General features: G+C 47.3%; 1 protein-coding gene across 2 annotated transcripts; it reads left to right on the plus strand.

The window, feature by feature from the left end:
* The first annotated feature begins 2011 nt into the window (after positions 1-2011).
* On the plus strand, positions 2012-13955 carry soul4 (heme-binding protein soul4). 2 transcript variants are annotated; one of them, XM_056280262.1, is made up of 6 exons: positions 2012-2078; positions 7169-7369; positions 8307-8392; positions 8514-8655; positions 9699-9882; positions 12115-13955. In XM_056280262.1, the coding sequence occupies exons 2-6, from the start codon at positions 7210-7212 to the stop codon at positions 12287-12289; spliced, it is 747 nt and encodes a 248-aa protein (XP_056136237.1). In that variant the 5' UTR covers positions 2012-2078; positions 7169-7209; the 3' UTR covers positions 12290-13955. The 2 variants fall into 2 exon arrangements, with proteins under 2 accessions (XP_056136237.1, XP_056136238.1); XM_056280263.1 differs by lacking the exon at positions 2012-2078 and adding an exon at positions 5761-5777.
* Positions 13956-14684: the final 729 nt, after the last annotated feature.

Below are 14684 nucleotides of genomic sequence, written 5' to 3' on the forward strand. Positions count from 1 at the left end.
TACTGGGAGCCAGTGTAGGGGCATGGGAAAGGGAGTTGTGTGGGAGAACTTCGGGCGGTTGAACACCAGACGAGCTGCAGCTTTCTGAACAAGCTCCAGAGGTCTGATGGCTGATGCCGGGGCACCACCAAGGAGGGAGTTGCTGTAGTCCAGCCGGGAGATGACCAGAGCCTGGATGAGCACCTGTGCCATCTCGTCGGTGAGGAATGGGCGAATCCTCCTGATGTTATAGAGTCGAAATCTGCAGGAGCGAGCAACCGATGCAACATTTTCAGCAAACGACAGTTGGTTGTGAGGATCATACCCAGATTCCTCACAGTCCGAGTTGGCGTCACCACGGTGTTGTAAATGGTGATGGCCAGGTCTCGGTGCGGGCAACCTTTCCCCGGGAGGAACATCAGCTCTGTCTTGTCCAGATTGAGCTTCAGGTGGTGTGTCGCCATCCACTCCGAGATGTCAGTCAAGCATGCAGCAATGCGTGTCTCTACTTGTGTGTCAGAGGGAGGAAAGGACAAGATCAGCTGAGTGTCATCAGCATAACAATGGTAAGAGAAGTCATGCGAGCGAATAACAGAACCCAGGGATGTCGTGTACAGGCAGAAAAGGAGAGGACCCAGAACCGAACCCTGTGGAACGCCTGTAGTCAGTCTGCGAGGCTCCGACACAGATCCCTTCCATGTCACCTGATAGAAGCGACCCGTCAGGTAGGATGCAAACATTGAGAGTGGAGAACCTGCGACACCCAGCCCCTCGAGAGTAGAGGGGAGGATCTGGTGGTTCACTGTGTCGCAGCTGACAGGTCCAGGAGTATCAGGACAGAGGAGAGAGAGTTTGCTCTCGCGGAGAGCATGATAAACAATAACCTAAATAAAGTAATGAAACTTAATCAGAGGCTACAGAAAATATTTCCTTATAATATGACAGTGTGCGTTCACTTGTTTTATTCGTCATAAGGGCCAGTGTGTCTATATACATATTGAACTCAACCAGAAAAGCACCAAGGTTTGGGAGGGACCTAGAGAACCTGGCTTTATGTATGTGAAATGTACCAAGTGCAATTATAAGATTCGTCATGCAATTTAAAGATTTATTTTCACATTCAAATGTAGTAATAATGTCTTTAGGCATAATTATTATAGACTGTCCAGTCTTGTGAAGTATAGAATTCTCTACGTCACTCCAAAACACAGATGAGGAGGGGCAGTGACAAAACAAATGCAGAACCGTTTCTGGCTCAGCGCCACGAAAGGTGCAATTAAGATCTGTGTCAGTACATTTGAAATTAATGCGTTTCATGGATAGATGTTGGGTAAATTTTTAAAATGGATTTCTCTAATTTTATTTGAGATACAGAATTGAAATGGGCACAACCAAGCCTCACGCCATTTTATGCCATCCAGTTGTGAAGTCCAGAAAGTTTCCCTCTGGGTGACATCTTATTATAGTCGTAAAGCACTTTTCTTATGTGTTTGTTGGTACATTTCATGCCTGTTAATTTTATGACATTGACTTTTAAACACTTTTAAACCGTCTGCCCATTTGTATTACACACGAGAACGTCACAGTGACGTCAGTCTAAGTCACGGTCCAAAGGTCAGTCAGAAACAGCTCTCCACCAGTCCGAGTCGAACCCCCAAAACAACACGGCCCTGCCCAACGTGAACAGAACACCCGAACAAACATGTATAACACAACCAACTGGAGCACTAACAGCCAGTCCCATAGTCCTCGCCCCCCCCCCCAGCAGCACATTTATTGATATTCGTGGGTCTGCAAACAGCTGCACGTATCAGTGGAGTGTCCATAAGGGAGTCCTGAAAAGCGGACCTGGGGATACAACCGTCCAGGGCAACAAACCATTTCACTTATTTTGGTTTACTTTTTTTCAAACGAATTCAAAAGCACCCATCCCGCTCCACACACGTCAGTTCTGTAGCGTTAATGGGGTCTTCCTCCTGCAGAAGGGGGTCTCTTTCGTGCGCGCGCGCGCGCGCGCGGATCACATGACCGAGTCCGGCGTTGTGCGCGCTCCGCTCCTGACTGTGCGGCACCGAGACGCAGCAGATCCTCCCTCCCCGGTAAGAACCGCGGGACTCTCCTAACCGATCCCGGCGCTGGTTAGCGGCGTGTGTGTGTATCGATCGGTGACTGTATTTACCGCCCGGTGGTCGCCGGTTTGATTTGTTTATTTGTTATTGACGGACAGCGGCTCAAACCGGAAGAGAGGCGGAGGAGTGGCTGTGTAAACACGAGGGGGGTTTTTGATCGTCCACATCAACTTTTATCAAAACCCAGTTGTTGTGAAACGCAGCGCGAGTGTGTTCTACATTATTTGGGGTAAAAGGTTTGTTTTTCGGGGCTCCTGAGCTCCGGCCGCCCGGTGACCTACTTATGTTTGGGAGCTCCTCGTCTTCTGCGGCTGCGCCATTTCCGCGCGCGCAGAGGCGTCGCGCACCACGCTCGCGACTGAAAACGTCGTCAATTTTGTTTGTACGGCCCAATATCACACGTGACAAATTGTTTGTACGTCCGCGTTATCATTTCCGCCGTGAAGCGGCCCGACCGCGTCGTTTCCGGTGTGGCGCTGCGCGGCCGCGTTATCAAGACAGGCGTGAGATCTAGCGTGAGATCAAGAGAAGCCGCTTAGATGGATGAGCGCCACGCATGAAAATCAAACATCTGAACTGAAAGGTGGGAAATGTTCAATACCCGCCCCCCCCCCCCTTACTCAGGGGTCCCGTGCTTCCTGGAAAACCAGGAAATCCTGGAAATGTTTGGACTAGTTTCCCCAGTCATCGAAAACACCTGGATATCCTGGGAAATAGTCACGAGATCCTGGAAAAGTGACAAAATTATACAGTTACACAGCTGTAATGTTAGAAAGTTCATCTGAGGTTACATGTTCAGACGTTCTCCTGAGCTCGCAGCTGCAGCGCCACCTGTGGTTGGGAGGCAAAGCGGGCATTAACACGGTGTTTGTGTGACAACACGTTTTGTGTATTGTTAGCATGCTCCTGACATGCTCAGAGTACCTTTGGTTTGGGTCCAAGTCATTCCAGCAGTACTGTCATGTATGTGCCAACCGTTGGACAGAATGGCACAAAATGTGTGTAGATGTCTGTGTTATGCAAGAAGGTCCTGGGTTCGAGCCCCGGGGTAGTCCAACCCCACAGGTTGTCTCAGATTGTCCTCTGTGTGGACTTTGCATGTTCTCCCCATAGTCTGCGTGGGTTTCCTCCAGGTTCTCCGGTTTCCTCCCACAGTCCAAAGACATGTAGAATTGACCCAACTGAGATTAAAAAAGAAAGGGTTGGTGATAAATGATTTTCCCATCAGATTTTTTTGTTCAGTGTTTGTGTGATGTGTGTAACCTCTTCCTACAGCGGTTGAGTTTTTGATTGAAGAAAGAGAATAGAAGGTTGAATCAGTTCATCTGGACACAACGTTTATTTAGAGAAACGTTTCATCATCATCTAAGTGGCCTCTTCAGTCTCACCTGACTGCAGGTACCCCACCCTTATAAACAATACAGTGACTGCAGGTACCCCCACCCTTATAAACAATACAGTGACTGCAGGTGTCCCCACCCTTATAAACAATACAGTGACTGCAGGTGTCCCCACCCTTATAAAGAATACAGTGACTGCAGGTACCCCACCCTTATAAACAATACAGTGACTGCAGGTACCCCCACCCTTATAAACAATACAGTGACTGCAGGTACCCCACCCTTATAAACAATACAGTGACTGCAGGTATCCCACCCTTATAAACAATACAGTGACTGCAGGTGTCCCCACCCTTATAAAGAATACAGTGGCATAACGACCCAAACCAACGACCAGTTTCATATGCAAATATGGGTGTGACCATTAACTACGGTTTCAACGTGTACTATTCACAGAGGATTGGGGAATAGTTGCAATCGCAGTAAGATCCCAGATAGCAAAGAATCTTTAGCCCAAATATGGCCCATATCTGCAGTTACCTTACGGCCCATATTTGGCCTCGAATTACGGCGTTCACTCAGGGTGAGTGTGGCTGAGTTGAGGCAGCCACACTTGGGCCACATCTGGCCCACATAGTATGTGCTGTAACCCAAGTCAAGCCTGGTTCATGACATTTGGATCATGTCTGGCCTACACAACACTTGCCAGTGCTGTAACTGAACCGTAAGTACCAAAAGTGCCCCAGATTAGGCCCAAATGTGTCTGTTATCTGGGATGTAAGATGGTGACAGATGTACTCTTAGACCCCCTCGGTTCAGGGATGGTCGTTCCCTCTTCACATAGATGGCCTCTTTGACTCCCCATTCAAACCAGTGTTCCTCCCTATCAAGGATGTGCACATCCTCATCCTTGAAAGAGTGGCCACTGGCCTGTAGATGGTGTAGACCAGGGATAGGCAACATGATCCAGAAAGGTCTGGTGTGGGTGCAGGTCCTTGTTCCAACCAAAGAGTTACACACTTGAGTCTACAAATCAAGGTCCTTTGCAAAGACTATTGGTTGACCAATAGAATCAGGTGTGTAACTGCTTGGTTGGAACAAAGACCTGCACCCACACCGGACCTTTCTGGACCATGTCGTCTATCCCTGGTCTAGACTGTGGAGTCCTGGTCTGTAGATGGTGTAGACTGTGGAGTCCTGGTCTGTGGATGGTGCAGACTGTGGAGTCCTGGCCTGTAGATGGTGTAGACTGTGGAGTCCTGGTCTGTAGATGGTGTAGACTGTGGAGTCCTGGTCTGTAGATGGTGTAGACTGTGGAGTCCTGGTCTGTAGATGGTGTAGACTGTGGAGTCCTGGTCTGTAGATGGTGTAGACTGTAGAGTCCTGGTCTGATGTGTTAGATATCCTGTGTTGGGTCATCCTCTTGGCCAGCATCTGTTTAGTTTCCCCAGTGTACAAGTCACAGCAATCCTCCTGGCACTTAACAGCTACACTATATTGCTCTGTTTGTGCCGGGGACCCAATCCTTGGAGTGGACCAACTTCTAGTGTAGCATATTTTGGGGGTTGAAAGTAACTGAGATGTGGTGTTTGGAAAATACGCATCTCAACTGTTCCAAGACTCCCACCACATACAGAATCACCACTGGCTTACACTTAGACAGCTGTTGTCCTTCTCCTCTCTGATTGGCTGGTGCACTGTTTGTGCGTCTTCTTGGCTTTGACAAACCCCCAGTTAGGATAACCCCACTTAACCAGGGCCTGTTTAATGTGGGATTTCTCCCCCTTTCCCCGGCCGCTGTGTCAGTGGGGAAACCTCTCTGTCATCAGAGGAATCCGTACAGTGTTATTATTTTTGAACGATAGCATCACAATACTAAAGCACATCATTGTTTTCTTACAAAGCCATACGTTTAAACCTGCAGTCAGAGGAAAAAAACAAGATGATGCTGATGAGCAAAAGAAGTGTGGACAAGGACTAAAGTGACCACAATGCAATGCAGCAGCATCCAGGCCAGGTCCAGATTCACCTCAGAATCACAGACCACTTTCTAAACCAGATTTTAGGTTCAACACGATGAGTAAGCCTTCACATGTATCTGTATCTGACGGACGAGATCAGGCAGGAGTCTCCGTGGACTATGATGTTTGCGGATGACATTGTGATCTGTAGTGAGAGTAGGGTGCAGGTGGAGGAGAGCCTGGAGAGGTGGAGGTATGCACTGGAGAGAAGAGGAATGAAAGTCAGTAGGAACAAGATGGAATACATATGCATGAATGAGAGGGAGGACAGTGGAATGGTGAGGATGCAAGGAGTGGAGGCGATGAAGGTGTGTTAGTTTAAATACTTGGGGTCAACTGTTCAAAGTAGCGGGGAGTACAGGAGAGAGGTGAAGAAGAGACTGCAGGCAGGGTGGAGAAGAGTGTCAGGAGTGATTTGTGACAGAAGGGTACCAGCAAGAGATAAAGGGAAGGTTTACAAGATGGTAGTGAGACCAGCTATGTTGTATGGTTTGGAGACAGTGGCACTGATCGATGAAAAGACAGGAGGAGGACCTGGAGGTGGCAGAGGTGAAGATGATAAGATTTTAATTGTGAGAGATGAAGAAGGACAGGATTAGGAACGAGTATATTAGAGGGACAGCTCAGGTTGGACGGTTTGGAGACAAAGCCAGAGAGACAAGAGTGAGATGGTTTGGACATGTGTGGAGGAGAGATGCTGGGTATATTGGGAGAAGGATGCTGAATATGGAGCTGCCAGGGAAGAGGAGAAGAGGAAGGCCAAAGAGGAGGTTTATGGATGTGGTGAGGGAGGACATGCAGGTGGCTGGTGTGACAGAGGAAGATGCAGAGGACAGGAAGAGATGGAAACGGATGATCCACTGTGGCGCCCCCTAACGGGAGCAGCCAAAGCTAACAGTAGATTCAGTTACAGCAATTTGGTTAACAAGCGGAGTCTGAGATGGAATCTGAATTGGAATTTGTCACATAGGATGTTCATTGTATAGCTTGGTACTGCCGCATCATTTTTTCCTCTGGTGCAGTGTACCTCCGGGGTCAGTCATCAGTCCATTTGTTGCTCTCCTTCTATATCTGGCAAAGTGGCGTGTTATTTGCACATTTTTTTCAGTGTTTGATGTCAGTGGTTATATCGCACACCAAGTTGAAATTGGAATATTAAGCAAAGATGGCCTGGCGGCCTGTCCAGGGTGTCTCCCCGCCTGCCGCCCAGTGACTGCTGGAATAGGCTCCAGCATCTCCGTGACCCTGAGAGCAGGATAAGCGGTTCAGATAATTGATGGATGGATGGATAATTTTAATCTGATTGTTTGTGTTTTATGTAGCTGGCCACTAGCCTAGCATGGCTTTAGTCTGGTACGGGACCAGTACCAGGAGTGGAAATTAAGAAAACATAGTAGGAAAACTGGGCGGTTCCCAGTTTGTCTTCCTAGGTGGTCTCTGGGTCAGGGGGTACACTTCATGTCTTTGCATCATCAGATGTTGACGTGTCCATGTTCATTAATATTACGTCAGAGACACTAACATGGCTATCTGTAAAGAGAACAGACCTCTTCCAGTCCTCTGGAGCTAGTCCAGAATCCAACAAGTCTCCAGTGGATTTGGTGGCTTCCAGATAGATGTTTTTATTTGTGTTTAGAAGATGCTTCATGTTTCTGCATTTAAACTCAAACCAGTCTCCTCTCCTGTCTTCTGACTTTAGCTTCCTCCGACTAAAGGTTTGGCCTTCACAAAGTGGTAGCGATGGCGCTCATCTCCTTGGAAGACCTTGACGGTTTGGAGGACGAGCAGCTGGATGATGAGATCACTGACAACCCTGAGCCAATGGAAGAGGTGGAGGGGGAGAGACTGTTCAACCACTGGCAGGCGGTAGCCAGCACCCATCAGGTGTCTGTTCCACAAGGTAAGGGGGGCGGGGCTTGTCCACCAACCACACTCGCCATCTGAACAGGAAGTGCATCATTTCTACCTGACTCCTGCTGGATAGTTTTCAGTCATGTGACTAACAACAACCAATAAAAACGAACAAGACAAGCTGGGAAGGGAGTGACTGACAGTTCTTCAGGAGGAATCAGTTTCCAGTGATGGCTGTTTAGTTTACTGAGAAGCTACAACAGAACCAGTCAGCCGGTCCAGCACCTGTGTTTGTAAATGGAGAAATCTGACTCATTTCCTTTGTTTGAATCAATACCACTCAGTAACACCTACTGATATGTATTACTTATACTGTGATATTTACTACTCACATTATGATATGTACTAGTCATATTCACTAGTCATAATATTTCATATCACAGAAGGTTGAATCAGTTCATCTGGACACACGGTTTATTGACAGAAACGTTTCATCATCATCTAAGTGACCAGATCCAAAATGTGACCAGATTCAGATTCAGTCTTCTTTTGCTGAGAAGAAACCGTGTTGCCGTTCTCCTCATCGGTGAAGTGCACATTACAGCTGTGTGTTGCTTCAGCATCTCGGCCAAGTGAAGAAAACCTGTTTCACATGTAAGGAAGGAGAAGCGTTCCAGTCCATCTTGGCTGTAAAACAGAGAATATCATGCTGAAAGGCACACTCACTCGCCCTGTCTTCCGCTCCCAGCATGCACTCCGACAGAGAGAGAGAGGAAGGAGAGTTCACCTAAGCTAGCGGTCAGTTGTAGCAGTAAAATACTCTTTCACCTTGTAAAGCCAAACCAGTAGTGTTGCTGGTGTCGGACTGGGAACACTGGTGTTTCTCAGACGCTGTACGCCACCGTGAGAAGACCAGTTGAGTCTGCTGGTCTGCATCGTGGTTCAAGGGTTAAATCTGAACAGTGGTCTGTGTTTTATCTCCACAGAGATGACCGGTCCGATCCAGGAGATGACCCGGCGGAACCACCAGAGGGAACAGATTCATTCCGTCCTGATAAACCGCCATGAGAAGGTCTGACTTCAAGATTCACTGTCCACAACCCTTCCTCTCTCAGTGGCATCCGTTATCTGCTTATGAACTTAAAGTACTCTAGATATCATATCCAGTGTACTTGTTGCTGTGTGTGTTTCAGATGGGGGAGGTGCTGTACGAGGAGCGGGTGTACCCGGCGGGGAACTGGGCGTGTGTCACCAAGGAGGCGGAGCTTTATGAGCAGAGTATTTCTCTGGGCTTCATGAAACTGATGCGCTTCATCTGCAAGGAGAACTCTGCAGGTGCGAAGAGCCCCTCCCCGCTCTTCCCGTTTAGCTCCTCCCCCTCCCTTGTAGCACCCACCTCTGTCTTGGCCCCTTCTCCTTCACACGTCTGTCTGTAAATGTCACTAAATTGTGTCACATTCCAGTTATTTATTTGTTGATAGAGCTCAGATGTTGTTTAACTCTCTGATCCGGGGGCATCCGGGCCACGTGGCGGTCTATTCTGTTGCCTACCAACACGGGGATCGCCAGTTCGAATCCCTGTGTTACCTCCGGCTTGGTTGGGCATCCCTACAGACACAATTGGCCGTGACTGCGGGTGGGAAGCCAAATGTGGGTATGTGTCCTGGGCTCTACACTAGCGCCCCCTCTGGTTGGTTGGGGCACCTGATCGGGCGGGAGGGGGAACTGGGGGGGAATAGCGTGATCCTCCCACGTGCTACATCCCCCTGGTGAAACTCCTCACTGTCAGGTGAAAAGAAGCGGCTGACGACTCCACATGTGTCGGAGGAGGCATGTGGTAGTCTGCAGATGGGCAACAGATCAGGTAATGACAGGCCACTAACAAACCTACGCCGACTGCTTCGGAAATGTAGGACACGCCTTACAGGAAAGATGCCTCCGCTATCCTCCTCCGAGTGGAACAACCTGGAGATATAGCGAATCAATTCGCAAGACGGAGAGCTCAATAAAACACTGAAAATGGATGTCCCGAGCCACGTTAGAGTATTGATTGTGTTTGTTTTCAAATGATGTATATATTTTACCACAAGCGCACCCCTTCTGCATGTCCGCCCCAGTATGAGGGGCCGCCCTAAAGGCTCTGGATTGGTTCTGCAAATGCAGGTTTTTCTTAGCTTTAGCAACGAAAGCTGGGAGAATGTCCTCAATCTCCCGTTGAGCAAATCATTTAGAGGCTGACTTGTGAGTCTAGGCCACTGTCATGACAGGTGGATGAGATTAACTCCTAGGACTTGTTTGGCTCGGTGGGTTCGATCCTAGAGACCTTTGCTCCCAGTCTGGTGTCATCTGAAGTCCCCACTCCCTGCCTGTCTCCACAGGGCGCCACCTGGGGATGACCATCCCTGTCATGAACAACATCCACATAACGGAGGACGGCAAGACCTTTGAGAAGCATGTCCTGACTGCGTTCTACCTGCCTGCTGAGTTCCAGAGCACCCCACCCCAGCCTGTGGACCCCGACATCACCATAGTCTACAGGGACCCATTCCGGGTCATTGCCCGGTAAGGACCTTCTCCATCTAGGATGTCTGACACAGGCCCAGGTTTCACCCTGAGGCCTGTGAGCCAGCTGGTATATTTTATACTATGTGGTGGTATGAAACATTGAAGTGTTGTCAGTACTGCACTTTTGCTGCCATCTGAAAACTGTTCTGTACCATTGGGTCAGAAATACTACAGCACCTCCGAAGAGTCTGTGGTCAGATTCGCTCAACCTTAAGAAGAAACCTCAAGAAGTTTCTTTAGGGGGCGTTTGGGTAGCGTGGCGGTCTATTCCGTTGCCTACCAACACGGGGATCGCCGGTTCGAATCCCCGTGTTACCTCCGGCTTGGTCGGGCATCCCTACAGACACAATTGGCCGTGTCTGCGGGTGAGAAGATGGATGTGGGTATGTGTCCTGGTCGCTGCACTGGCACCTCCTCTGGTCGGTCGGGGCGCCTGTTCAGGTGGGAGGGGGAACTGGGAGGAATAGCATGATCCTCCCACGCGCTATGTGCCTCTGGTGAAACTCCTCACTGTCAGGTGAAAAGAAGCGGCTGGTGACTCCACATGTATCGGAGGAATCTCAAGAACTTGAATATTTTCTGACTAACTTCTGAAGCTACATTCTAATGAAGTTGCCAGTTTAGGAATATATAATATACTCTTTTAGGAATATATTTGTGAATGATGTAAGTAGGACAAGGAAATATATCTGTAAGAGCTCTCTATGGAACTTCCTCTTTCCTGTCTCTCTGCTACCCATCTGAAAACCTACATACTTGAACTGCACTTTACACAGCACTTTTCTAGCTGCAGCAGCCACTCAAAGCTCGTTACAATCCATTAAAATGAATAAATCAAGCAGAAGTGGGGCGGCACGGTGGCGCAGTGGTTAGCATGGTCGCCTCACAGTAAGAAGTCCTGGGTTTGAGCCCCGGGGTAGTCCAACCTTGGGGGTCATCCCGGGTTGTCCTCTGTGTGGAGTTTGCATGTGGGTTTCCTCCCACAGTCCAAAGACATGTAGGTCAGGTGAATCGGCCGTACTAAACTGTCCCAAGGTGTGAATGTATGTGTGTGTGTGTGTGTGTGTGTGTGTGTGATGGCCTGGCGGCCTGTCCAGGGTGTCTCCCCGCCTGCCGCCCAATGACTGCTGAGATAGGCTCCAGCATCCCCGCCACCCTGAGAGCAGGATAAGCGGTTTGGATAATGGATGGATGGATGAATAATGCCTCACATTCTAACACACACACCAGCCAGACTAGATATGTGTAAGACTCGTTACATCTGGCATCGCCGTTACCTTGGTAACGAGACCGAGTGGCTTCACATCGCATCTTATGTGTTTAAGGAAGCTACAACAAACAGACAGAAAACTACTCGAATAAAGTAATGATGCTGTGATTCTCGTTTAATTACTTACGTCATATTTGCTGTTGCCTTAGCAACACGATGACGCCACCTTCTTCTTCATGGTTGACAAGGCACTTGTTTGTGTTGGAGAAGAACAATGGCTTGATTTGGTTAAGATCTGAGTTAAGGTCAGTGATTTTTGAGAGGGTTTGATGTACATATTTCACTTCGGTGGTATTATTAAAGCAGAGAGAATTCAGTCGTGTCCCGGCCGGAGCAGGAAGAGGACCCAGATGCCCACAGTGGAGACCGACTGGGCTAGGACGAGGGTTTTATCAACATGGATTCAGGCAGCAAGAAAGGCTAGAGACAAGACATGGTGCATCCCACTACCAGAAGTCACTATGTGTGTGTGATGAGCCAACGAAGCACCGGGGCAACCGGGGGGGGGGGGGGATATATAACACCGGACAGCCAATCAGAGAGATAGGGCGCAGGTGAGCAGAGCAGGAACAGAAAAGCCAATTAGAGAAAGGGGAACAAGGTGAGTGAAGCAGGGGCAATCAGGTGGATGGGGCAATCATGGGGCAATCAGGGTTACTCAGGTAAATGGGGAACAGAAATACTGATCAGGGGATGGGGAACAGGTGAGCCTTGATGGCCCAGCCCACACAACCGTGACAATTAGTATTTCATGTTGCCAAAGAACTACGTTACCCACAATTCCTGGAAACAACGGCAGTTAGGTTCCACGTTCAATACGGGGATGTGAATCGGGTCTCGCTGCTGCTGATGTAAGTCGCTGGAAAAGAAAGTGTTGAATGTTTGTCTGTTTTGACTTCATCCCCAGAAGTGAAACCGGTTCTGACTGGATTCTGACTGTTTCTGGTTTGCTTTTTTAGGCCATTCTTTGGTACCACCACTGAGGAGACGATCACCCACCAAATCAACCAGCTCTGGGAAATCCTCGGCGACGTTGACAGCCTTCACCGCGACAGGTACATGGTGGCTGTGTACGAGAACCCTGGAGTTTCCTGCCGACGGAACGAGATCTGGTTTATCCGCCGGGAACCCTAAATTCTTCTAGAATAAAATCGGTTCTCGCACTGTCACTCCCTCCTCCTCTTCTTCACCCTCTCTCGCCTGTTCTCTTGCGCCCCCCAGTGGAAAATGGATTGGTCTGGGTTTGTGTTCAGGTGGAGAGTTTCTGAGAGGACAAGATGATCCCAGAAGTCCTGAATGTGCTTCCTCTTATTGTCCCCTGGTGTCCTTCCTTCCTTCCTCTGTGGCTGGCAGGGTTGTCCATCCTGCTTGGTCAGACTGAATTCGGTTTTTTGGCAGGTGTGCTTCTCAGTGATCGACCTAGCGGCAGGAAGCAGTTTTTATCAAGAATGACATGGATTTTCTGTTTGGTGTTTGCCACCAGCACCTAAAAAGACCCCGACCTTGACCCCAGATTTGGTGTCATCCCAGGTCATCGTCCGGCCACTAGATTCAGTTCAAATGCAGCTGTCAGATGAATCACGAAGGTCACTTCAGTGAAGCTCGTCCATACATGTGTGATTGTTGGTGTGTATCTGTTAACACTACAGACCCAGACCCTGCCCCTTTCAACACGGAGGAACCACTGACCTTTTGGGTTTGCCTTTTTTGTTGCTGTTCTGTTCTTTGACTATATCACACACACACACACACACACATATATATATACATACATATATATATAACAATCCTGAATAAGTAGACTCTTGCTAGCCCTTGGCTAATGGGTCGGACCCTTTAGTCGACTGCTTAACCTTGTCGCCCGTAGTGCAGGAGATCCGGGTTCACATCCCGGCTGCGGCGGTTCCCGGGCTGCCCCCCGAATTCTCTACATTTGGGGTCCGACCCGTTAGCCAAGGGCTAGCGAGTCTCGCTATCCGAGCACGTCACACTATCCCCCTCCTTTGGGACGCGCACGCTTCGGCATATCGCCTCCCTCACGCTTCTGGGCGCACGCGCTTCCCAGGGCCTCGCGGCGGTCCCGCTATCCCGGAATGACGAAGGGGCGAGTGACGTGTATCCGGATGCACCGGGGAAGTGAGTGAGACCGGAGTTTTGGGGGCATTAACCACCGCCTGGTGGGTTTCTAAAGGTACAGTTCCGTGAGCTCTGTTTCCATGGAGACTGGAGCCATAAGAAGGGAGTGTGTAGTTTTGTATAAAAGGCCCCCCCCCCTTTAGCTCAGTGCTGACATCTCGGAATAAGAAGCTGTGGTCACATATAACTCGTCTGGTATTTCCCCAGGATCATGTCTTCACGGTGAGACCTGGAGCCAGTCATGACCCCGGCATTCGGCTCGTTTTTTACTTTTCTGCTTTTGAGTGTAAAGTGTGATTCTGATGCTGTCACAGATTTCTGCTTCTGGCAACGCACAACACTTAACATGACGCTGCACACCAGCTGTTGTCTGACATTTATATTGTATTATATGATATGATATATGTTATAGTGTATCCGTATTATATGATATATGTTATATTGTACCGTATTATATGATATATGTTATATTGTTCTGTATTATATGATATGATATATGTTATATTGTACTGTATTATATGATATATGTTATATTGTACTGTATGATATGATATGATATATGTTATATTGTACTGTATTATATGATATATGTTATATTGTACTGTATGATATATGATATATGTTGTACTGTATTATATGATATGTTATATTGTACTGTATGATATATGATATGATATATGTTGTATTGTACTGTATGATATATGATATATGTTGTATTGTACTGTATGATATATGATATATATGTTATATTGTATGATATTGTACTGTATGATATATGATATATGTTGTATTGTACTGTATGATATATGATATATATGTTATATTGTATGATATTGTACTGTATGATATGATATATGTTATATTGTATGATATTGTACTGTATGATATATGATATGATATATGTTATATTGTATGATATTGTACTGTATGACATGATATGATATATGTTATATTGTATGATATTGTACTGAATGATATATGATATGATATATGTTATGTTGTATGATATTGTACTGTATTATATATGATATGATATGTTATATTGTATGATATTGTACTGTATGATATATGATATGATATATGTTATATTGTATGATATTGTACTGTATGATATATGATATGTTATATTGTATGATATTGTACTGTATATGATATGATATATGTTATATTGTATGATATTGTACTGTATTATATATGATATGATATGATATATGTTATATTGTATGATATTGTACTGTATTATATATGATATATACACTCACCGGCCACTTTATTAGGCACACCTGTCCAACTGCTCGTTAACGCAAATTTCTAATCAGCCAATCACATGGCAGCAACTCAATGCATTTAGGCATGTAGACATGGTCAAGACGATCTGCTGCAGTTCAAACCG

This window comes from Lampris incognitus, chromosome 5, assembly GCF_029633865.1.
Source record: "Lampris incognitus isolate fLamInc1 chromosome 5, fLamInc1.hap2, whole genome shotgun sequence".
In the NCBI taxonomy this organism is placed as follows: Eukaryota; Metazoa; Chordata; class Actinopteri; order Lampriformes; family Lampridae; genus Lampris; species Lampris incognitus.